The 25,162-nt window shown below is 39.0% G+C and overlaps 1 protein-coding gene across 1 annotated transcript in view; it reads left to right on the top strand.

The window, feature by feature from the left end:
• ophn1 (oligophrenin 1) overlaps nt 1–24,491 on the top strand; it is a 43,933-nt gene extending 19,442 nt beyond the window's left edge. Inside the window, exons 14-24 of the mRNA XM_079608480.1 lie at nt 362–436; nt 952–1,036; nt 1,131–1,189; nt 3,992–4,097; nt 5,504–5,663; nt 5,926–6,064; nt 8,356–8,682; nt 9,008–9,137; nt 19,584–19,634; nt 22,730–22,769; nt 22,856–24,491. Of these exons, the coding sequence (XP_079464606.1) occupies nt 362–436; nt 952–1,036; nt 1,131–1,189; nt 3,992–4,097; nt 5,504–5,663; nt 5,926–6,064; nt 8,356–8,682; nt 9,008–9,137; nt 19,584–19,634; nt 22,730–22,769; nt 22,856–22,867 (1,184 nt within the window). The 3' untranslated portion in view covers nt 22,868–24,491. The remainder of the gene's footprint in view (nt 1–361; nt 437–951; nt 1,037–1,130; nt 1,190–3,991; nt 4,098–5,503; nt 5,664–5,925; nt 6,065–8,355; nt 8,683–9,007; nt 9,138–19,583; nt 19,635–22,729; nt 22,770–22,855) is intronic.
• The last annotated feature ends 671 nt before the right edge of the window (nt 24,492–25,162 follow it).

The raw sequence follows: 25,162 nt of genomic DNA, 5'->3' as shown, positions 1-25,162 counted from the left end.
CGGCTCTGTTTGAAGTGCTGCTGATGTATGTGTTTTTCAGTCTCTAAATGTGTGCCGTTACTCAGATTTCCCAGATGTTTAAGTCCAGCCTTGTCATCAGGCACAACATGGTGTATGTTAACAATACAACAATACAATCCGTAAACTTTCAGTTGCATGGCTAACGAACCGAAAGCGGGCCAGTTCCACCGCTGCTGTCGTTGTTCGTTAGAGCTGTACTTTTCCACTGCAAGACACTCCCCCTTTCTTTCTCCTTCATACCAGGTTCTCCAATTTTCTCAGTCAATAAATCAGGCTTTCTGTTTCTCTTTCCTCTTTTTTTTTTTTTTGGTTTCTCTCTTCTTCTCTTTCTTTCTGGTAGGGCTGACTCAGGAAGGGGTCTACAGGACTGTGGGCAGCAATATTCAAGTACAAAAACTTCTGAATGCATTCTTTGGTGAGGAAATGGCCAAAAGAACATCTGCTGTGTGTGTGTGTACGAGGGAAGACATACACACACACACACACACACACACACACACACACACACACACACACACACACACACACACACACACACACACACACACACACACACACACACACACACACACTGTGTTTCTATTGAAAACCAATAAACCAAATAACACAAACACTAACAATAAAATATACAAACATGCTTTATTTCTTGTCAAGAGGCTTATGTTTTATGTGGATAATAAATTTAACGGGGATATAAATCTGAGTCCAACTTATCATGCTGTTTAATATCTGCAGTAAGCTTTGTGAACTTGCACCTTTTTTTTTAACACTGAGGAAACCAAAGCACAGATATACGTCCATGAGAGCGTCCTTGAGCTGCTACAAAATCCCTGACACATACTGAAAAACAACAACCGTCTGAGGACGGCCGTTTATCTCTCTTTCTTTCTCTCTCTCTCTCTGTCTTAATCTGTCCTCCACTCTCTGCAGACCCAAAGTGTCCTGCTGATGTAGATTTCAATTCCAATGACATGGACATTAAGACCATCACTAGTGCTTTAAAATGCTATCTGCGGTGAGTTAAACACATTATTTGATTATCTTCAATAATTACTTTTTGGTCATTTGATTTAATCTTTGTTTGTGTATATTTACATATGTTTTTCCAGGAGTCTGTGTGAACCTCTGATGACCTACAGCCTGCATAGAGATCTGATCTTGGCAGCAAGTATGACAGCAAACGCATCCACCCAGACACACAAAGCCACATTTATGCGTTTATATGCATTTTTCCATCTCTTATGTGGGTCGGTCAAGTTCAACACAAGCATAGCTCTAAAAGAGGGGAAAACACAAGTCCAAGTGCACTGTTTGCTCTTTCAGCTCTGTACAAAAAAGCAATACCCCACATCAGTGATTCTCAACCATGGTTATATGAACTACAGTGTTTCTGGGGTACTTGGATTTAGATTACTTGGATTAAAAGATTTAGATTTTGCTTCGTTAACCCTATAAAACAAGACTATACAAGTCTTATACATTTGAATAACTCTCATAAAAAGACATTAACGTTCAAAAGTTTGGGGTCTACGTTTTTTTATTTAGCAAGGATACATTACATTGATCAAAACTGACAGTAAAGACATTTATAATATTACAAAAGATCTCTATTTCAATGCTGTTCTTTTGAACTTTCTATTCATCAAAGTGTCCTGAAATAAAAATGATCACGGTTGTCACAAAACATGGTATTTCACAATATTACTGTCTTTTTATTTGATCAAATAAATGCATCCTTGGTGAGCAAAAGAGACTTCTTTCAGAAACATTTTTAAAAAAAAATACTTACTGACCCCATACTTTTGAATGGTGTATGTGCTACTTTTTTACAAAAGTGATTTTAGTAATATTACTCATAATTGTAACTGATATTCAGTATAAAATGAGAAAAAAGAAGCTAGGATTTAACCAAAATGTTAACTTTAGTACAATACCAGTCTCTAGTGTCTTGGTATCAACACTAAATTGATACCTCAGGTCACAAATTAACAGCTTCATGAAATTAAACCAAAGTATCAAAACACATTTTGTCAATCAAATAGACATAGAAATGTCTGGAAAACTTAGTAAACTTCATAATATATCTTTGCAGTAGTAATGTAAGCTATATGTCTTCCAATCACAATTAAAAATAATTCTAAATTATGAACCGAAGCAAGTAATTGCAGTATTAACGAGTCCCCTACTGTTTCTCTTCCACACTGAATAAAATGATGAAATTAGCCTGGGTAAACTGCACCTTATTTCTGCATTTAGACTTAAGTTGTCTGTAGTCTTACAGAAAATCCATGTCACAGTCCCAGAGTGCCCGTTGAGTGCCAGTGCTCACGCTGCTGTAGTCAAGCATGCGATTGGCCCAGTAAAAGGCATTTTCAATTTTGACATAAACATGGACGTATTATTAAAAGAAAATCATAATACCTCTTTCACTGGTCATGTGTTGACCGATAAATCTTTTATGTTTTACACTTCATGTCATTGCCCGAACTGGTAAACCATATGTTATGGAGACCAAATGTCCCCACAAAGATAGTAAGACCAGTAATTTTTGACCTTGTGGGACATTTTCTTTTGGTCCCCATAAAGAAGACCGCTTATAAATCATACTAAATTATGCTAAAAATTTTTTTTTTAAAATAGGGTTAGGGGAAAGAAAATACATTTTGTACAGTATAAAAATCAATGTCTGTGGAAAGTCCCCACAAACTATAGAATCTCAACATGTGTGTATGTGTGATTCCTTTGTGTCCAAATGAGCGAGTGTGCTTCCAGCTTTTAACGTTTTCAACAAGTTGAAAGTGCTGTATTGTAATCCTGCCCATAATAAGATTAGAAGCCATTAAAGCTGCTCTGATTATTATAGCTTGTATGCATACTTGCACTCAGATCACACACAAACGCAGCAGAGCAGAGGAAAGGGCTACACCTGCCGAGGGATTAATGGCTCACTTTAATACTCTTTACTCACTTGGCCCAAGTGACCTCCCAGTCTGTTGTGTTGTCGGATTTCTTCTATTTTTTATATATCAAAGACGTTGAGAGAATTCATTCAAATCTTTCAAAGATGCTACATTGTCTCTTAAAACAGCTGTACAGAGTTCACAAGTATACGTGTTTACTTTGCGCTCTATAAAGTAAGCTTTGTTACGGTTTGCCACAGGCTGTGTTTTCAGATAAAGCTGTGTTTATCCCACATTTCACAGTAAATGTGTCTGTACTGATCCTTTTAGGATTTTACAAATTATCTTTGGACAAGTTGAAAGACGTTCAGCAAACTGCCGTTAAGATAACTGCAGCAAGAAAATAAACAAACATTTCTAGAAACCACTAGCTTGCTAACAATCAAACGGCTCTATTAGTCTTAGCGTAGACAGAGAAGTGCACTGACATGTACTGTCTGCTTCGTTCTGCCTTTACGCTGCATTCTTCAAAGTCTCTTTAGTTGTTACCATGTAATGGGAGTCATGGCATTAAAATGCTGCATGAACCACTTTTCATGGGTGGGACTCAACTAGGGCTGTGAAACAATTAATCGCATCCAAAATAAAAGTTTGTGTTTACATAATAAATGTGTGTGTACTGTGTATAATTATTTTGTATATAAAAATACACACACGTGCATATATATATTTAAGATTTTTTTTTATATATATTAAATATTTATATATAATATAAATTATATATAAATCTATATACAGTATATACATGCAAATATTTCTTAAATATATACAAGCATGTGTGTGTATTTATATATATAAAATAATTATATATATATAATTATATATATACAGTACACACACATTTATTATGTACCGGTAAACACAAATTTTTATTTTGGATCTGATTAATCGTTTAACAGCCCTAGACTCACCACAAACTGTGGCACAACGATTATGTTAATGAGGCAATATGTGTATCATGTCGATCTATTGTGTGTTTGTGACTTTTCCCCACATTTTTTTTTTCTCAGAGTCCGAGAATCTGGACTATCGGTTAGGAGCAGTTCACTCGCTTGTTTACAAACTCCCAGAGCGGAACAGAGAGATGCTGGAACTGCTAATCAAACACCTGGTCAGGTAACACAGACACACGCGTATGCATGCATGCACCCAGACCTGCTAATGCTCTCACGCACACACACACACACACACACACACACACACACACACACACACACACACACACACACACACACACACACACACACACACAGAATGTGATTTTTCTAAGTGAAACCCAGTTTGCTCAGGTGTACCTTTATAATTATATATTTGAGTTGTGTTGTGGTTAATATGACAGGTTGTGTGTGTGAACGTTTTGTGTTCTGACAAGTCACCTGATCTATAGCTGTGTGTGTGTGTGTGTGTGTGTGTGTGTGTGTGTGTGTGTGTGTGTGTGTGTGTGTGTGTGTGTGTGTGTGTGTGTGTGTGTGTGTGTGTGTGTGTGTGTGTGTGTGTGTGTGTGTGTAATATTTTGAGTAAAGCGAACAACATATTCACATTCAGTAGCTTGACCTTTAAACTAAACAAGCTCATATACTAAATATAAATGAAAGTAATATTATATTAATAATGTTTACATTTAGTTAAACCAAACATGTTGCAATCAAGCATGGATCAGCACATGATATACACAGTTTCATTTAGTATTTCAGTTGTGTGTGTTTGTATACTTTCATGTATATATATATATATATATATATATATATATATATATATATATATATATATATATATATATATCGGTCAGCAAGATCTGTTAATATGATTTTGAAAATAAGGCTATTATGCTTATAAGGCTACATTGATCAAAAATACAGTAAAACCTGTAATTTTGTGAAATATTATTAGTTTAAAATAACTGTTTTCAACTTTGATGCATTTCAAATTTTATTTATTCCTGTGATGGCAAAGCTGAATTTTCAGCTTCATTACTCCAGCCTTCAGTGTCACATGACTCTTTGGAAATCACTCTAATATGCTGATTTGCTGCTCAAGTAACATTTCTTTTAGTTGTACTACATTTTATATATAAATATGCATGTGCCATATGTGCTGTTGAAGCTACATAATGTTCATACATTTCTAAAAACAAAGTGCTGAAAAACAATGACATACAATCCATACTACATCTGTCATAATCTGTTTTCGCAAATCTTCAATATGAATTCTGGAAACAAAATTAAAATTCTGCAGTCAGCCAGCTTGAAAAATGTATCTTGGTAACAGGTTTAAATCAGCAGAATTCAAAACAACTACCAAATAAAGCAAACCAAATGAACACACTGTATAACAAATGTATAATCTAGTAACAACACCACTCTGGTCCAATAAGGAAAGACTTCCCAAAACATTCTCACTCTTGGCCCTGGTTTGATGGGCTTATTATAATAGTTTTATCCAAAGCAGTACAGTACTTCTCACAGGGACAATTCATATATCCTATCCAAAAGCTCACTACATTATCTCTGTTGTTTTTCTAGTGTTTGTAGCCAAAGCAGTGAAAACCGGATGACTGTGTCAAATATGGGTGTAATATTTGGCCCCACTCTCATGAGAGCAGAGGTGGAGACAGTGGCTGCCATGTTGGATATTAAGTTTCAGAACATCGTCATGGAGATCCTTATTGAAGACTACAGCAAGGTCAGACATGTCCCTTTCCAACTGATCAGGGGACAGTTTATCTGTCTATCTATTATTAAAATGAGCTAAATGCTCAGACAGAAAACAGGTCTCCATTGAGAACTGCTATTTTTGCACTCTAAAATGTTTTGAAATCAAAACAAATGCTGTGTGATTCATAAGAGTAAAGAATATTTTGTCAACTTTTCAGTGGCCCTGATAGTTTAATGCTATTAATGATGTCATATTGTTTTGTAATTACTGCTGTCTCTGATGTTCTCAGATCTTTAAGGGTCCTCCTGAAGAAACCACACCGCCTCCTATCCCACCTCCAAGGGTGACGCCAAGGAGACGGCAGCCAATCACGATCTCAAAACGCCCACCCCGTCTCTACCCCGGCCTTCAGCCTCCAGTTTTTGAGCGTAAATAGCCTTCAACATCCTAGCCATCATCATCATCGGCATCATCATCTCATCGTTATATAATGCTTTTTTTTGTTGTGCCTTATCAGTGAATTATTATGAATGTGAATTATATTTGTCTTTAAGGATTTTAGCATAGAAGAAAACTGATTTATTTTAATGTAAATTGGATTTTTTTTAAAGAAAATATTACTTTTTTGTAAAGATCTATATATCTCAGATTAGACATATACTATATTATGTTTCAGATCTATATATTGTGTTTTTTTTTCTTTCAATTAATTTTTTACCTTTTTTGCTAAGCCTGTTCATGTTCTGCAAGCTTACATACAATATACACACACCTAAACACACCTAGAAGGGACCTCAGACTAGATCTGTTTCTCCTTAAGTGATTTTCTCTAAATGATGAAAATACAACCAAATCTCCCCAATCTTTCTGTCACACACACTCCTTATGTGCCAGTTTAGAAGTCCCTCCATACACATTGTGAATTGTATGATTAAATCTGCAGGATCTCAGGGCGCGTGTTTGTGTGTCTGCCTTGATAAATGTTCGTTCTCTGACATGTTGTCCTCCCCTCATTGTTAGCAGTGTTATGCAGTGTTTAACAACAGTCAAGCTAATAGTACACTCACTAGAGCATGACTACCAAACGACTACCTGCCCTTCTGCAGCAAGCGTGTGTGTGTGCATCAGCGCCTATGGGTCTGCGAGTGTGTGCAGGAGTGCGTGTGTACAAGTGTTGGTATGCCATCGTGTGTGTCCTATGAGCGCTACCCAGTGTGTCTGAGAGCTAATGCCTGCATGTGTTTACGAGTCTCTCTCAATCTGTTTTCGATTGGCTTTTGGAACTCTTTTCCTCTAATAAGCTATTTTTATTATTAACATCTGAGCTTTTTTTTTCTCTCTCCCTCTTGATCAAAAACGAATGTGTGCATTAATCCATTAATATGATTCTCTGGTTCATTTGTATATTCATGAGATTTGGCTTATTAAAGCATGCTGGAAATTTGCTTGGTCTGATCAGTGGAATAATTTTTTTCCCCCTTCTGTTGTATTTTTCAATCAAATCATTAATCTGAGTAGATCATAACTGCTCGTTTCCCGTTTGCTGAATTTGCTGGTGGTGGGATATGTGTGTTTGTGCATGTGAGCGTCAAGCCACCTGTTAAGTCTCAGTGAATCTTGGATCGTGATGGTCCTAAACTTGGCTGTGTGTTTGTGTGTGTGTGTGTTTGTGGAGAATACAGATACAGTCATGGAGTATTAGGACCAACTGTGAATTTGGGAACCCCCGCCAAAATGCGAATGTGTTTGTGAATGCGTTTTAAAGCAAATGTGTCCATGTCCAGTTTGGCTAACTCACACACAGCTGGTTGTTTTGACTGATGCTGTTCACACACACAGCTGTTTTACACTCATGCCCTTGGTTCTCACATGGCCATAGCAACCTTTGTTATGAGACCGAGTTCATCTGCACACTAAACTGGATTCAAACCAGATTGTAAATCAGTTTGAGTTTCATTCATGCCTTTAATTGTTTTTGTTTTATTTTACATTTTTAACTAAGTAAAGTCTATAAAAGCACTTTCCCCTGCTTAAAAAATCTTTTGTGTGAAAGAAACACTGGTGAAAATGCCTGTGGTGAAAAGAAATCCTTTTCATAGTATTTCTGAAATGAAAGATATAGGCAAAAACAGTTAGCTTTTACCATTTCGAGGTTATGATGCTAATTCCAGACATAAGAAAATATAATTTATTTATAAAGAGATCGGAAGAAAAAAACCATCAGGCTTTTCAAACAATAAAAATCCAGCCTGGCAGAGATAGACTTTGACCAGGTGGCTTGAGCTGATAACGATCAGTGTGTTTGGGTAAAACAGTTCATGGCTTCTTCAGATACTTTTTCCTTTAGTTTTAAAACTTCCATTATGTTCCGGTTGTGTTGAAGCTATTGGAATGAAATGACTCACTTTCAGTAATTTGATTTGGACTTGTTCGGTCTTTATTGGCTTGTATTTCTCGTATTGTGGAAATACAAGAGGACAGGGCGCCTGTCGAGCTGTTCTCTTTATTTATTTATCGGAACTATCACAACCTCCCTTTTTTTTAAAGCCCAAACTACAAGAACAGGAAATGTTACGTTTTAACGACACCCCTGATACAATCTCCCCTCAGGGGAATGTTCAGGGCTGAACTGTTGCAATCGTGCTTCTGACCCACCAGACGTTTAGGCTAGTAGTGCTTTATCTAAACTGCCTGCATTGACTGACTCTGTGCTTTGCAGGGCAAGAGCAAAACGGCGCCACCCACAATGATGGCCAACCTGAAGGAGACACCGGCCTCACCAGTCCAATTCCTCATCAAAGAACAAAACTGGCACCTCCTTCCATGTGTCCTCCATCCATCCCGCTCTCCTCTCCGACTTCTCGGAAGCCTGTTAACCCCAGACCTGCTCTCCGGCCCTTGGATTCTGACGTTTGCAGGCTTGAAGTTAGGATACAGGATGGTCCGAGGTCAGACGCCATGGTGACGACCAATGGGGAATCAGGAGGGACAGTGAACCGCGCTCAGTCTTTCCAAGAAAGCAGGCCACAACTCAAAAGAGCAACTGGTAACTATCCACCACATTTTTGATATTTTTGAGGGGCCCTAAAGTAAAAAAGATTAGGAAACACTTGGAAAAAAAATCACTTGGAGATGATATCAAATGTAATGATGTAATGTAATAACACAGCGTGGCATGAAGTATGAATAATCAACATAGTACATGAAGCAGGATTGCAATCCCTTGTGATCTACAGTAAGCAGAACACATATACTTACAATAATCATGCTCCAGTGAGTCAGTCCATTAAAATGGTTGTAACAGGTGTGTGTGTGTGTGTGTGTGTGTGTGTGTGTGTGTGTGTGTGTGTGTGTGTGTGTGTGTGTAACAGGAGAGGCTCAAGGGATGAAAGGACGATCTTTCTCGGAGAAGAGTTCCATCTGCCGGCCACCCACTCGACCACCAGATCCACCCTCCCGTCTCCTCAATAAAACTCTAAACGAAGACACTCCAGCATCATAGTAAGTACACATCAATTCACCACAAACCTTACTTCACTGTAATGCTACTGCTGATTTATTCAGATTCTCTTGCAAAAAAAAAAAAAAAACATTTGTGTAACATGACTTTTTTTTGTTCTTTTTTTTTTAATAAACATTCACAGAAATCTGAAATGTGAGTGAAACCCGTGCAGCAATGACTATATTAAGACTTTTTTGGGTGAAGGATAAATCAACTTTGCTCTCTGCTCAGGTGTGATTTTGGCACATTCATCCAGGCAGATTTGCTCCAGATTGTTCCGGTTATTTGGTCGACACTGTCCACAGCAATTTTCAAGTAGCAGCACAGATTCTCAGTTGGATAGAGTTCAGAACTTTGATTGTGCCATTATGAGATATGTTTGTGTTATTGTGCCACTGCAATGTTCATTTAGCCTTGTGTCTGGAATCACTGACCTTCTGAAGGATGAACTTTCGGTAACACTTTATTTTGATGGTCACTTTTGAACATTCTGTTGACTATGAGTAACTTTGCAACTACATGTCAACTATCTGTCAGAGTATTAGTAGACTGTTGGCTTAATATGTGCTAACTCTTTATTGTGATGCTCCTCCTACAGACTATAAGTATAACTTTGCAACTACATGTCAACTTATTCTAACCCTAACAGTCTACTAATAGTCTAATGAGAGTTAGTAGACATGCTGGGGCAACGTTTCTTATAGTCAACAGAATGTGTTAAAGGGACCATCAAAATAAAGTGAAACCAAACTTTCTCCCAAACGTTGGCTTTTTGGTAGACTAAAACAGTTTCTCCTGCAGTAGGGCTGCACAATTTGAGTGATGCATGCTATACAGTATATATCGGTACCAAAATGTTATCAGTTATCATATTTTTAGGTCAGTATTGGATATTTAATTGCATATTTATTTCCTCTATTTTTTTGCATAAATAATATATAATTTATTAACTGTTAATGTAATCTTTAGCAAATGTTTGAATTAATATAATTTCATGCTGTACTTTATAATGTTGTAGCATTTAAAATGATTGATTTTAGTGTTTTTTTTATTTTATTTTAATATTTTGACAAAATAGTAAAGTATTTTAATACTGATGCAAAAAAAATATATTTATATATATACATATATATATATATATATTTTGCATCAGTTTTTTTATATACGTAAACAGCAACAATAACAGATGTTAAATATTTGTTGCATTTTCATATAATTATAGCAATATTTGGCTATATATATATTTATATAGAAAAATATTGATATTTACAACAAATATTTAACGTCTGTTATTGTTGCTGTTTAGGTATATCAAGGCTAAGAAGAAAAAAACATAAAAGTACATAGATATGGCAGCTCTCAGGTTGAAACGGATGTGCAAAAACTACAAACTAGGAAGTCTTTGTCTTCAAACTAAGTCCTGTTTTGCCCAAGCTTTCCTGCTAACAGAAAGAGTAACTGAGACTTCTTTCAGTTAAGCCAAACGTGAACTGAGTGAAAAAGAACCCAGTTCTCTTGGCATTTACATTATACCTGAACTTAAGTTGTACTATGTGAGAGGGTCTCCGTCCATCCACTTTTTATTCATAGTTATTTTTAGTATACCAGCTTAAATATGATCTTTTTGTAACATAATACTGATTTATTGTTATCATATTGAATATTGAAATTATGGTGTACTTGCAGTGTACCTAAGAAAGTACTGGGTAATATAAGGTAACAACATGGGTTAAGGTTTAGGGTAATAGGTTCAGGGTTAGTACCTAGTTATTACCAAGTTAGTGTCATTACTACAATAAGTGCATGTACATGGGGAACAAGACTGTAAAATAAAGTTATCTGAAATGATGAAATAGTTATATTTCAAGCCTGTTTTGGAGGATAACTTTCTGTGCAGATTGCAATATTTTTTCACTCTGTCGAAATGCTGTAAACTCTCTACATTTCTTAATTATTATTTTATATATTAAGTTAAATTTCAGCCTTTAATAATCAGACTATTCTGTATTGCAAGTTTTATTCTATCGCAATTAATGTTGCAGCCCTATATTGTAGTACCTTTCTGTATGTTTTTATGAATATGTCCAGTTCCTACCGATGAAGAGAAGTCCTGTATCTTTCATCAGCAATGGATTGTGTTTTTATGGTGTGGGCTGATATAGATTTGTGGCATCCGGATTGTTTTAGGCTGACCAAGATCTGATCGTTTCCACATTGCAGCTGGACCACCATTATGTGTTTTGGCAAACTCATGGAGCTGGTTGCATAAACAAAGCACTTATGTTAAGACTGTGTCTTAAGTACTAGTATGACCAACTAGCGTCAATCAGTCTTACTTTCCAGTATCATAATTAGACCAATCTACGGTTTTATATAACTGACGTAAAACAGTTATGAACAGTCTTAAAGAAAAAAAAATATATAATGACTGTCATAAGACTAGTCTTAACCGCTTATGCAAACGGCCCCTGACATGCTTTCGCATGTTTTTTATTAAAATTTATTTTTTTGAATACCTCCTCCTTATAAAGGCCAGTGTTTTGGACTGGTTGGCTGGTGCGTGTTTCATCTGACTGAGCACTGTTGATCCTGCAAAGTGATTGTTGGCTTCTCTGCAGTTGTCTTGGAAGATCTCTGATTTTGCACAGGGATGATCTTTTCTAGGTGTTTGGGTGGCTTGATTCCAAACACTTGGATATAGTTTTATATGTTTTTTCCAAATTATATGCATTTGGTTTACTTTTACTTGGACTCAAGAATGCTCTTAACTCGTAATTTTCACAGCAGTCCTTAAGAATCACAGCTAGAATAATGATCCCTTAACTGTGGGGATTTTATCTAGAAAATGCTTCAGTTATTTTAATGATTCACAGGTAGAGGTCAATTCGACGACATTTGTGTCCTCATTTACAAAATCACCTTCCATCTGTGTAAACTTTTCAAACAACACATTTCAGTTTTTCTTTTAAACGATAAATTCTGGAAAAACTAAAATATTATATTTCTTTTCTGACAGTCAAATTATGTTGAGTTTCAGTGCTTAGAAATATAAATATCCCAGAGAGCTCAATTTCAGTGCAGGATCTGCAGGGTTTAAGTAAACAGAGAGATTTAGTAAAGCGTCTGAATCCTTTTGCAAGCCATTGTAAATATACCATATACAGCAGATTTGATCTGGATAAGACTGCTAATCTTGATCAAGTATAAGTTTCTGCTTGTTAGATCCTCATAATTACCATTCTATGAGCAGGAGCAGGGAGCAGTATTTTGACTAACTCTGGGTCTAAGAAAAGATGTCTAAGAAAAACTGGGTCTAAGAAAACCCCTTCGGGTGTGGCAGCGGTGCCCGAGTCGGACCCGGAGAAGATAGCCATGCTTTCCCGGGCCGCCAACAGGATCGAGCTTGTGTGGAACCCTCCACCATGTCCCGAGCCCTCGAGGCTGGACGTTAGGTTTCTCGGGGTGGCGTGCGCTGGTTCTCAGCAACCCACCCCGGTTCCTTTCTTCCCGGAGGTGCATGAAAAGCTCACTAGGTCATGAACTTTTACTGGTCTTTTACTGCCAGAAACCATCCCGGTGGCTCCTCATCCCTCACCACACTTAATGGCGGGGCGGCTAGGGGTTACATGCGCATCCCACCAGTGGAGCGGGCCATTGCTATGCAACTGTGCATAGGCACTCAAACTTCACTTGGCACAGAGAGCCGTGTCTCCCTTCCCGAGCCTGTAAGCGCTCGTCGGACTTAACCGGCAAGGCTTTCAAGGCCGCCTCTGTTGTACACGCCATGGCGTTGTTGCAGGACCATCAGGCCAAGGCACTGAAGGACGTGCACGAGGGTGGTCATAATCCCCAAGTTCTCCAAGAACTTCGTGCCGCGGCGGACCTCACGCTTCGTGCGATGAAGGTGACCGCACGGTCGGTCGGTCACGCAATGTCTACTTTGGTGGTCCAGGAACGCCATCTCTGGCTGTGTCTGGCCGACATGAGGGAGACCGACAAAGTCAGGTTCCTTAAAGGGCACCTATTATGGAATTTTGAAATTTACCTTTCATGTAGTGTGTAACATAGATCTAAGTGAACAAAAACATCCTGCAAAGTTTGAAATATGAAAGTGCGCAGTATATAAAGTTATTGTCTTTCAAAAGTGAGAGTCGACTCTGAGTCATTTTTATGAATCGTTAGAAGACCGAAGCTTTTTCTCTGACTAGATGACGTCAACTTGTCAAGTTATTTGAATATGATACGCCCACTTATTGCGCTCCAAGGCCAGGGAAAATATCATGGCGACGAGACGCTGTGTTCTGAAGTGCGGCTCAAAAGCAAACTTTTTTCATCTACCCAAGGAGGAGCATTTGAAGACTAAGTGGCTACAATTCACTATACCACAGAAGTATAGTCCGAGCCTTGTGCTTTGTTCGCGTCATTTTGAAGACGATTGCTTTTTAAATGCAATCAAACTTGGATTCGCGAGCGGGCTGATATTCAAGGAAGGTTCAGTTCCAAGTGTATTTGCATCAGCTTCCTCCTCCGTATCACAACCTGTAAGTGTTATTAATAATTTTTGCTTTTATATTTTATGTAGCATGCTTAATAATTATTTTGTTTGTTGTGTAAGCACCGTTTAGCTTCTAGGTCTTTAATGACAATTGTATTGAGATATGTGAAGTGTTTGTCGTTGTTTTCGGAGTTGTCTAAAGAATAGAATAATACCTCGTAGTAACGTAACTGCATTTTTTTTTTTTGTAAAAACGTTATGTTTATGCATCGGGCTAACGCAAACAAAGACTGATTGTGCTTTTACAATATGAACTCTGGGCTATGCTCGCTAACATAACATTAAATTCTTTATCTTATTTTTCGTTTTTTACTACAAACTATAAAGCAGTGGACTATAATCATTATTATAACACGATTTAATTGATAAAAGCATCATTGTACTCTGTGTTAAAAATAAGTATTATCTCTGTAAACACTGCTGGGTCATCTGACCAATCAACGCAGATTAGCGTCGCGCAAAGGAGGGGTTTGAAAAACGAGTCGTTGAACGATTCATTTGGGAGTCGGTGAGCAAATCAGGTAAAAATAAATGCATATTATACGAAAACAAAAGTGTTTTTTGTCATTGCATGCATGTAAAACTGTTGTTGGGGACTCCCACAACAACATTAGGAACATTTTAAATGTCATAATAGGTGCCCTTTAACTCCGTGTCCCAGACCGGGCTCTTCGGCGACGCGCCAAGGAGCCTGTCGCAGTATGGAAAATCTTTTTTTCCCTTTTATTTGTGTTCCGCCAAATTATCAATAAAAGAGCAGTTTCTTCCATCTCTGGGTCCGAAGAGGGCCTGGAGAGCAATGGGAGGAGAGAATCCTCACCACTCTCATCCGTCTCTTCTATCACCAGCGGGCAGCAGCGTGCAGTTCTAGAACGCATCCAAGCTGCCTCCTGCCCCGTGGAACTAGGTAAGTGTTGCATAGCACGCTCAGACCCCGATTCGGGCCGCCTCCCAGAGAGAGCCTCCCGAGCCGCATCCCTGCGTTCCACCTCACTGCCCCACTGCGTGTACGCCTACGGCCCCTTTGCTCCCACTTGTACGGCCTCTGCGAGCCTGGTTAGCACTCCCCAGTCCGTCTGGCTGGCTCATTTGGACCATCAGGCTCAGCTATGCAATGATTTAGTTCACCCGGCGTCCCCCCCAAGTTTTGGGCCATCCACTGCACTACAGAGAGAGCAGCCGATGCCGAAGGACGCGATGGAGCCGGTCCTTCCAGCTGATATGAGGTCAGGGTACTTCAGTCCTGAGTGCATTGTACCTAAGAAAGCCACTGTGGGTCATGGTGGGTTACGACCGATCTTGGACCTGCGAGTTTTGAATCTCCACAAGCTATCGTTCAAAAATGCTCACGCAGAAACGCATTTTCGAATGCATCCGTCCCCGTGATTGGTTTGCAGCGATCGATCTGAAGGACGCGTACATTCATGTCTCAATTCTTCCTCAACACAGACCGTTCCTGCGGTTTGCGTTCGAGGGTCGAGCATATCAGTATAATGTCCTGCCCTTCGGGCTGTCCCTGTCTCCCCATGTCTTCACAAAGATGCTGAACTGCTTGAACACATTCAAAGGCAGGATGGCGGTCCCACTGAAATTGTTTTCAGAGGCTCCTGTGGCATATGTCAGCGGCAGCAGGAGTAACACCGCTCGGGCTGCTACATATGAGACCGCTTCAGCACTGGCTTCGTGGCCGAGTCCCGAGATGATCAATCACACCAGGGTGCCGCCAGACCTTCAGCCCGTGGTCAGACCCCTCGTTCTTGTGGGCAAGAGTGCCCTTGGAACAGGTGTGCAGGCATTGCTGTGGTGTTCACAGATTCACAGTACAACGGGCATGCAGTGTCAGGGGTGTTGACGGCCCCCAACTGCATTGGCACATCAACTGCCTTGAGTTGCTAGCAGTACGTCTCGCTCTGAGCCGCTTAAAGAGGCCAATACAGGGCAGGGACGTGCTGGTCCATTCGGACAACACTGCGACCGTTGCGTACATCAACCGACAAGGTGGTCTACGCTCCCATCGCATATCGCAACTCACTCGCCACCTCCTCCTCTGGAGTCAGAGGCATCTGAGGTCGCTTCGGGCCATGTATGTCCCTGGTGTGCTCAACCATGTGGCCGACGAGCTATCACAAGCTGTGTTCCAGTGAGAATGGCACCTCCACCCCCAGGCAGTTCAGCTGATCTGGAGAGAGTTTGGGGAGGCACAGATAGACCTGTTTGCCTCCTCAGATGCCTCCCACTGCCAGCTGTTTTACTCACTGACCGAGGCAACACTCGGCACGGACGCACTGGCACACAGCTGGCCCCGGGGCCCTCGCAAATATGCATTTCTCCCAGTGAGCCTACTTGCACAGACCCTGTGCAAAGTCAGGGAGGACGAAGAGCAGGTCCATCTGGTGGCTCCCTATTGGCCCACCCGGACCTGGTTCCCATAACTCATGCTCCTCGTGACAGTCCCTCCCTGGCCCATTCCTCTGAGGAAGGACCTTCTGACTCAGAGATGCCCCGCCCAGACTGCAGAATGTGTTCTTCTTTTTTGTTGTTAACCTTTAAGAACCAACTCGTAGGATGGTTAATAAAAAACATGTATGCATGTATTAAAACAAACAATGTTTTAATTAAAATCTAAACATTGCTAAAGGTGTTTGTGTTATGGTGTAGTAATTAGTTAATGCAGTAATAATTAGTTTAAACAATAAGACTAATGGAGATCCTCACAGTTATGAGCACAGCAGTGTTACATCAGCGGAATTACTGGGAAAATTAGACAATTTTAATATAGTTGATGGAAAATATGGCAAGAAAAAAAATCAATGATGTTAATAATGCACTAACAATTTTTAGAAGAAGAAAAATGCAATCAGTATATTGGCAATTTGAGCTGAAGGTCACTAAAATTAAGCGCTTTTCTAGCAAATGATTCAACTCACTGAAATACATATATAACTTTCACCTGCACAAATAATAAAGTCATATTATCTGTGAACTGATTAACTTGTATGTGATGGACAGAAGGTTTAACTGAGACAGTAAATACAGTATTTGTTGCTGTAACAACACACTATGCGTAATGCAGTTTCCTACAACACTGAAAAATAAAGAATGAATTTCATAACACAATAACATCTACACTACAGTGTTGTTAATACTCTAGTATATTCAGACTAAGAGCTTGATCCACAGTATATAAATTAATTAATGTTTAGAAATAAATTTTTTAAATTGTTCTTTTTTTTTTTTTTAAGGGTAAGTAAACACCTGGTCAGAGCCTGACTCCACCCATTGGCAATATTTAAAAAATGCTGGAAAAGTGGGCAGAGCCCAGCGGAGATACAGGGGACGAACCGAGGGCTGGTGAGCGGGGGGGGCGTGCACCTGAGACCCCCAGTGACGGAGTGATTGACAGCTGCTGTCAGACTCGCTAAAGGCCAATTTATACTTCTGCGTCGGGTGTACCATTCGCCGTACCCTAACGCGCACCTCCTCAAAAATGTAACTACACGTCGCGACGACGCGGACCGCAATATCTGTGATTGGTCGGCTTGGTAGCATTGCGTTTCCTCCTACGCGTTTCCGGCGTGTTCTTCTGCACCGCCCGCCATTTTTAAATTCAGAAGTTCTGTTAATTCAGAAATTTCACAAAAATTTACTGTTTTTCCAACTCGATAAGCTCCAGCTCCAACATGATCAGCTCTCTTTCAGTCGCCATTGCTTGTAGTAGCCAAATCAAAACAGCCACGAGGAATCTATACACAGTGGAACATTAAAACCCGCCCCCGCCAACTAGTGTTTCGGCGATGTAACTGCAGAGCAACGCAGACATAAACGCAGAAGTATAAATGCTCACGACGGCGTCGCCTACGTGCGTAGCCTACGACGTACACTACGGCGTACACCCGACGCAGAAGTATAAATCAGCCTTTAGATGTAGAGTGACTGGAGTGACGCAAGTAGCTTTGCAACAGAGCGGTCATTTAAAGTCGAGGACTTTTCTCCCCCACCTTCACCTGAAGTGGAGGAATTGTCTGTGGACACAGAGCCAAAACCATATCAATTCGAGTCGCTGGCTCAAACTGCGGTCAAATCGCATCGCATCGCGATCGGCATCCTAGCAAGAGAGAATGGGGCCAGTATCTGAGTGGATTATTATTACTATTAACCTACGTTAAGCATATTTTGCCGCTATGTGAAAAAAATATCCTGCAAAACGCGCCGGCGGTTGTGGAGTCCATGCAGGAAGAGCAGAGTTTGGCACACAAATGCATGCAAACACTGGCGCCTAATTTCCAAGTCTGGTGGAAAGTTATGCAGTCTAGCAGTGCTGTTGCAACCAGCAACACTACACCTAACCACTACCAGCCTAACCACTGTACTAAACACAGATAAAGCTACTGCTAAAAATCTACACTATCCTAACTGATGCAATACTACTAGTACTACTAACTAACTATGTTTTTAACCATACTAACAACACTAACAACTATGCAAATTATTAACTACCTAGGCTACACGAAATAAATAACTATATAAATGATATGCTAACTATATGCTAATATACGCTACCCTGTTCGTTTTCAATACTCGTAATTCCAACTCCTGACAGTGGTTTTGACGGAACCAGATGCTTTTATACCAGGGGCTGCCAAGGGTGTGGTGAGCTCGCACCAAGGGCGTGGCAGAGTACAGTCACAGACTTCCCTACGTCACAGGGTACCGCTACTTCAGGAGATTCCGTTTAACCTGAAGAGGGCAGCACTCAGCAATTTTACACCATATATTTTAAAAATGAAAACACTTTATACCCAAATGTCAAAAAATTTACTCGAATCAATGAACAGCATTTATGAAGCCCCATTCTTACAGATCATTAACTAAAAAAAGTTGTTTTAGGGTTTAGTTACCCTTTTAGCCTGGGTTTCCCCATACTGCCTTTGCGCAGCACGATTTTATTCACGCTGAAAGGCAGTCTGGAGACCATGGACCAGATTTTTGCCGCATCTATGGGAACCAATCACAGAACGGGGAGGGAGCAGCAAGATGATGATGACATCTATGCGACACAACTAAGCAGTTTGTTTATATCTATGGATTCAACATGGCAGCAGATGCGAAGCTACCTTTTGATGCAGCCTTAGATATTGTTCTAAGTAGTTTAGATTGTTTACACAAAAATATCTTACCCATCGTCTTCTTCCTTGTCTAATTTCTGTCGCTCTACATACGTCATCTGGTATAATGGAAACGATTGGCTATGAGCTACGTACAGGCGCATTTGATAGACATTCTTAGCACCCAATAAATGGCGCCGGGCATTCGTAAACCACACCTCAAATACGAGAAAATGTACATGTGGTTCCCACATGTGGTCTGGCGTTAACCAGGCTATTACCCTTTAAGTTTGGTGTTCATTTTTGTTATCAACAAAAATTGTATATTTGAGCAAAATAGAGTAGAATTTGCCTTGACAAAATAAAAACCATGACAAGAAATAAACCTGCAGATGAATACTGTATACTAGTGTGTGTATTTGTGTGTTCTGTCTTTCAGGTGTGCCATATTTTCTTAAAAAATGCAAAAATACATGCACGCACACACCGAGATTCAATGCGAATGGCAGTACATGTTTGTGAGATTAAGTGCAAAGAGTGACTCAGAATTAAACACGACCACATTTTCATATTTGGGATTCAAGATTCCAACTTCAGCCTCAGAAGAGACTAATCTGTTCAAGCTTGTTTGGGATATTCTTCACAGCATGCAAACAATAATGTGAAATATATGGACAAAATAGTTCTATTGAAACTTGTCTTATTGATTTAGAATGATCTTAGTAGATGATTTCCGTTCATCATCAGCGATGAATTGATGTATTCTTCTTTTTCCCCTTTCATAGTGTCGCCTCCAAAACCAGATTTTTTGAGAATGCTTCCAGGCAGATGGGGAGGTACGTGTGCGTGTATGTGAAAGCATGCATGCGTGTGCATGTGCTGGCTCACGAGTGTGTGTGTGTGAGCCTTTCATTGTTTTTAGCAGCTGCCTGATCTCACTTAGAGCGGAGCCAGTAAAACTCAATGCGCCTTTGATGTGGTGCTTTTAAATAAAGTTGTGTTTAATACAGGACCACATGCTGAAAGTCCTTGTGTTACATACCAAATAAAATCTGTTCTAGACATACATCCGATCACTTGTTTAGTCCTGCGCAACAGTTTAGTTTAAACCTTTTAGATGGCTACTTTAGAGATGGTAATTCGATCTACGTCTGGGAAAAGGGTAACATGCACACGCTCATAAAATACACACACTCAAATTTGCACCTACAGGCATAGTAGCCTGATTTGAACCCTTTGGCTTAAAGGAATAGTTCATCCGAGAATAAAAATTATGTCATCATTTATTCATTCCTTATGTTGTTTTCAAGGGTTTTCTTTCTTTCTTCTGGTGAAATTTTGAACAATGTTTTGGTCACTGTTTTCCATGCAATTACAAAAAATAAAAGCAAAAAGCACCATAAAACTGTCATAAAATTGATCCACATGACTCATGCGCTACAGTGTATTCCAAGTCTTCTTCGTCATACAATAGTTTTGTGTGAGGAAAAGTCCATTCTAGCTCTCTAACCAATGTCTGGTTCATGAAGTTAATTTGCAAAGTTGCATCTTTTCCACGAATCAGTGATATTCCTGTAGCTCAAACAATAGAGCATGGTGTTTGCAACAGCAAGGTCTTGGGTTTGATACCCTAGGAATGCATAAACTTTTGAATCATTTTCAGTCATCTTGGATAAAAGCATCTGCCAAATGCATAAATTGAAATGAATCATTTATGTAAATGGTTTATTGACAAACTAGACTGATTCAGTCTGATTCAGTTCTGTGACTCTAGTTCAATTCAATGACCCAGTGTTCCAGCTTGCTGGAGATAATCAGTAATTAATACTTCATATAAATTGATTTGAAATATGGCGCGTGAATCGTATGGACCATTTTTTAACGTGCGTTTTTTTGTACTTTTGGAGCTTGACAGTCCCTGGTCATAAATTGGACCAGTTTAATGGCACTTTTATACAGTGCTTTGTGATTTTAGATGCTTGAAAGCTCCAGTCTTTAGTCATTTTTATTGCTTGAAAAATGGCATTCTTCACATTTCTCAGTTTATATTCCATTTTTGGATGAACTATCCCTTTAAGCACAGGATTCAAATAAGGCTACTGTGTCTAAGACTTTCTTAGACACCACAGGAAAGTGCAGAGAAGTTACTTACTAGTTTTGCAGTCGGAAGTGAGCTACTGCTCAGATATCAGGTTTTGTGTGGAAAGTATGTGGGTGTTTGTAATCTAAAATCAGTATGGGCTGATCTTTTACTAAATTATGAATTATAAAGTATGTATGAATTATATGCCTGATGAAGGTCATGAGAACGAAACGTTGGTAATAAAAATTTTTTTGATACTTTTTGCAAGTATTGATAGTGTGCGGGATTTCCTTTTGTTGTTTGAATTATGAAGTATGAAATGAGCAGTTTGGCAAGTTTGGCTGCCTTTTTGAGATTAGGAGGATTCTTTTCACTGCTCATGGCTGCGCTCCAAGCCAGCGCACAAACTTGTGTAGTTTAAGTTCAAGGACTTTCACAATGCTAGAACAGATCCCAAAGGGAACTCTCAGAGGATACTAAGAGAAAAGGTTTGACCAAATGAAAAGCATCAAAGTGAACTAAAATGAACGTCTGTAATGAAGCACCACACCCCGTTCATTTCACAAGCCTGTGCACAGCGCTCGCTACGCAAGTGCCCATATTTCATGTGCATTAAATCTAATGTAGCCTACTGATGATGGTGCAAGTGACAATGACATTTTAAAGGAGTAATTCAGCCAAAAATGAAATATTTGTCTCCATTTATTCACGCTCATGCCATTCCAATCTTGTATGCAGTGAATTTCATTCAAATACAAAAGGAGAATTTGAAGGATTCTGTATCTTCAATGCTATGACAGTTCATAGGGATCATAGGCTATCAAGTTCCAAAAATGACCAAACATGTGGCATATACGTCTCAACAAAAAGATAGATTTAGATATACCACTCATATTAATATGATTTGGATAAAGTGCAACGCGCAATATGTCGGAGTTTTCAGAAAGGTACAACCACCGCCTTTAAGTAAAAGAGCCAATCGTCAACTGGGATACTCATCGCATCACTAGAAGCTCATTCTGTCACCTGATGTTGTTTGGGTTTCTCGCCACTGTCACTTCTGGCTTGCTTAGTTGAGGACACTTAATATTTAACAATATTATTGATTTGACTGCACTAACACTATTGGATGAGAACTCAACTGAGCTGGACGATGATCAGTTTTCTTTTCTGCAGAACTGCTTTATAGATGAACTAATTTAACAATTGATGATCTGTATGACGGAACTGAATCCGCACTGAACTACCTTCAGCTGAAGAATGACACTATTTTCTTTTAGAGCTGCTATACAGCTGAAATGAACTCTTTTTTCATCAATGAATCATCATCATCTGTATTGTATAAAGTGCTATGTAAATAAAGGTGACTTGACTAGAAACAGTCAGTCTCCTGAGACACACACTTAGGACTCATTAGCTCATTGGCTGGACCAGCCTCAAATTTATAAATAAACAACATTTATGGGTCAGATTGTGTTGCTGATTTAAAATAGTTAGACATCTTGAACATTAATTGTCATTTGATCGAGCTTGTCTCGTGACCAAACTTTATGATGTCAAAACTGCACCATATTGACTTGAGAACTCTGGCAAACTTTGATGGTGGTTTCAGGACCTTTTTGGATCTTGACAGCCTCATCCCTTTGTACTGCCATTGTAGGGAAAACAGAGTAAGAAATAATTTAAATTTTGTCAATTTTCCACAAAAAAAAAAAAAAAACAGCTAACGGGTTTGGAACAACATGAGTGAGTAAATAATGACTGAATTTTCTTTTTCTGGGTGAACTATCCATTGAAGTTACTGAAAAGAATGAAATTTATAATAACTTACTGTTTTTTGTCCTGCAGCTCCTCTCCGAATGCCTCAACTGCAGCTTCTAGAGATGAGGTACGGCATGTTCTACTGTCTTATTTTTATTATTAAAGTAACCTATAGTGTTTATGCTCATTTCTGTCACTTGTTTATCTTTGCAGAACACTAAATAGGAACTTCTTCCAGTCACTGATACAACTTGTGGATCGATGCCTTGTGGACCAATTAACACACGTCAGCGGTCAAGAGACTGTATGTGTCCATGTACGGCACAGGCCTGGAGTCTGGATGTGATTTTAATAGATCACTTATTAATGTTACTGACAGAGGATGAAGGAACGCCCCTTTGACCCTAGTTTGTTTGTGTGTGTGTGTGTGTGTGTGTGTGTGTGTGTGTGTGTGTGTGTTTGTGTAAATTGGGCAGGGTACTATTTTTTTGTGCTTCATCACCGCCAATTTCTTGACTTGGTTACTTTGTTGTAAAATGAAGTCTTTGATTCTTGCTCGGATCAGAGAACAAAAAGAAAGCAATGAATATTTTTTTTTCTTTTTTTAAACATTTTGACCTTCCTGCTCACAATAGGGAGAACTCCCTCCTGTTCTCTTGCTCATTGTGTCTCTCAATATCTCCCCTTCTCTCTGACCTACTTTATTGAAACCGATAAGACTTACGATAAGATTTACAGTCTCACTCTACAGACACACTACAGACTTCACTTTATGAGTGGTAGAAGGTGGTACCATTCAACACTAATCAGTATTTAATTACTTAGAAGCTGAACATGCTTCTATTAATCAACATTTATTAGTAACCGGAAAGAGATGAATCACCTGCAGTGATGGTTTTAAATGTTTCTGACAAGCAGAGTAGTTACTGTAATTGAAAACTGCTTCTCCTTTTATGCGTTATGAAATGCTTGTGGTGTCCCTACAGCAAACCAAAAGGGATTAAGGAACTTTCGTTACTTTGACTAGTTCACAGAGCAAAGGACGCTTCAATATGTTTTTCTCTCCCTCTCGACCCCTTTTAAAAAAAATGGTCAGTCAACCTTAATGATATAGAGATCAGTTTCGGTATCCAGCATAACCTCACTTTCAAGTCTCAAACTTTGACCAAAAGATGAACATTTATCGGTTTCTTTTGGTCAGTGGGAATCTTCTGTGTGAAATCTAAAGATTTTAAGTCTCATTCTCTTTCACACAATTGTAAATGTGGAAATGTAAATGTATATGTCAGTATGTTTTTGGTACTTCAGTTACAATAAGGTTGAAATTTTAAGGTCACTTTAGGTGGTTTGGTGCATTGCTATGTATTATTATTATTATTATTATAAAGCACCAAATTTCCAGTTGACATTTTATATAGTTTGTGTAAAAATGTTCTTGCTGTTCGTCAAGCTCTCACTTTCTAATTCTTCGTAACAGTCACTAAACCCTGTTTGTTTTTTCGTTTAAATGTACTGCTGCAAGAAAATGATACTTTATTAAAAAAAGAGATTAACTGTTTTATTCTTATGAAAGTAAGCTGTACGTGAAAGTGCACTGAGTCAATCCAGAGTAGAAATAAATCTATAAAATGAAATGACCTCATGTTAATAATCAATAAATGATTGGAAGGAGAATGGACCTTTGGAATCCAGTTAAATTAAAACAGCTGTGCACCAGTCAGCTACCCTTAAGAGGGTAGACAAGCTCCCACCACAAAAATGTCTCTCGTGCCCAGTTGCTTTTGCATGATATTGTTTATGTCCATCCGACTCAGGGTGTGTTTCACAAAAAAAGTTGCAAAGGACTTTCAAGAGTTTCAAATGTTTTTATTGAATTGAAAGAGGTAAAACACAAACAAACCCGATTTACATAGGCTCTACACAACAGGAATCAGAGCGTGTCTGATAAGCGATTTTCCATATGAGTGGAAATCAGTTTGCAAACTGAAAAAAGAAATCATCAGTTAACAACTGTCAATACAACACTACATAACAGTACTAAATTACCTGCAAAAAGCGTGCATGCACAGACTCACACCCACTCACACATACACACAACGGCTGTAAAAAAAGACTATAAAGTTACAAAGATTTAAGTAACAAACATTGTTTAAGAAGCCAGAATTTCCTCTTCTAGTCATATAAAGCCGAACTACCCAGCTCCTCAGTCTGCATATGGAAATGCGGAGAAATATCCCATAACACCAGGAAAAGATAGGAATTATTCACACAGAGAAAAAAGCTGTAAAAAAAAAGCATTCGCTAATGATTAGTCGTGTAATTGCTCGTATCAGCCAGCGAAGAGAGTTTAAAAAAAAGAGTCATTGTTACACGGGAGTTCTTATATAGTTTACAAAGCTGAAACAGGACATAAATAGATACAGCTATTTCATGGTTTCATTAGCACATTTAGTGTCTGTAAACCAGTGTGGTGCTCTTGTTTCAGTTTAACGTAGCTCTTCATTTCAAGATACTTCGCAG

The sequence above is a fragment of the Phoxinus phoxinus genome (genome assembly GCF_949152265.1).
Source record: "Phoxinus phoxinus genome assembly, chromosome: 3".
Lineage (NCBI taxonomy): Eukaryota > Metazoa > Chordata > Actinopteri > Cypriniformes > Leuciscidae > Phoxinus > Phoxinus phoxinus.
This window is presented reverse-complemented; position numbering and strand designations above follow the sequence as displayed.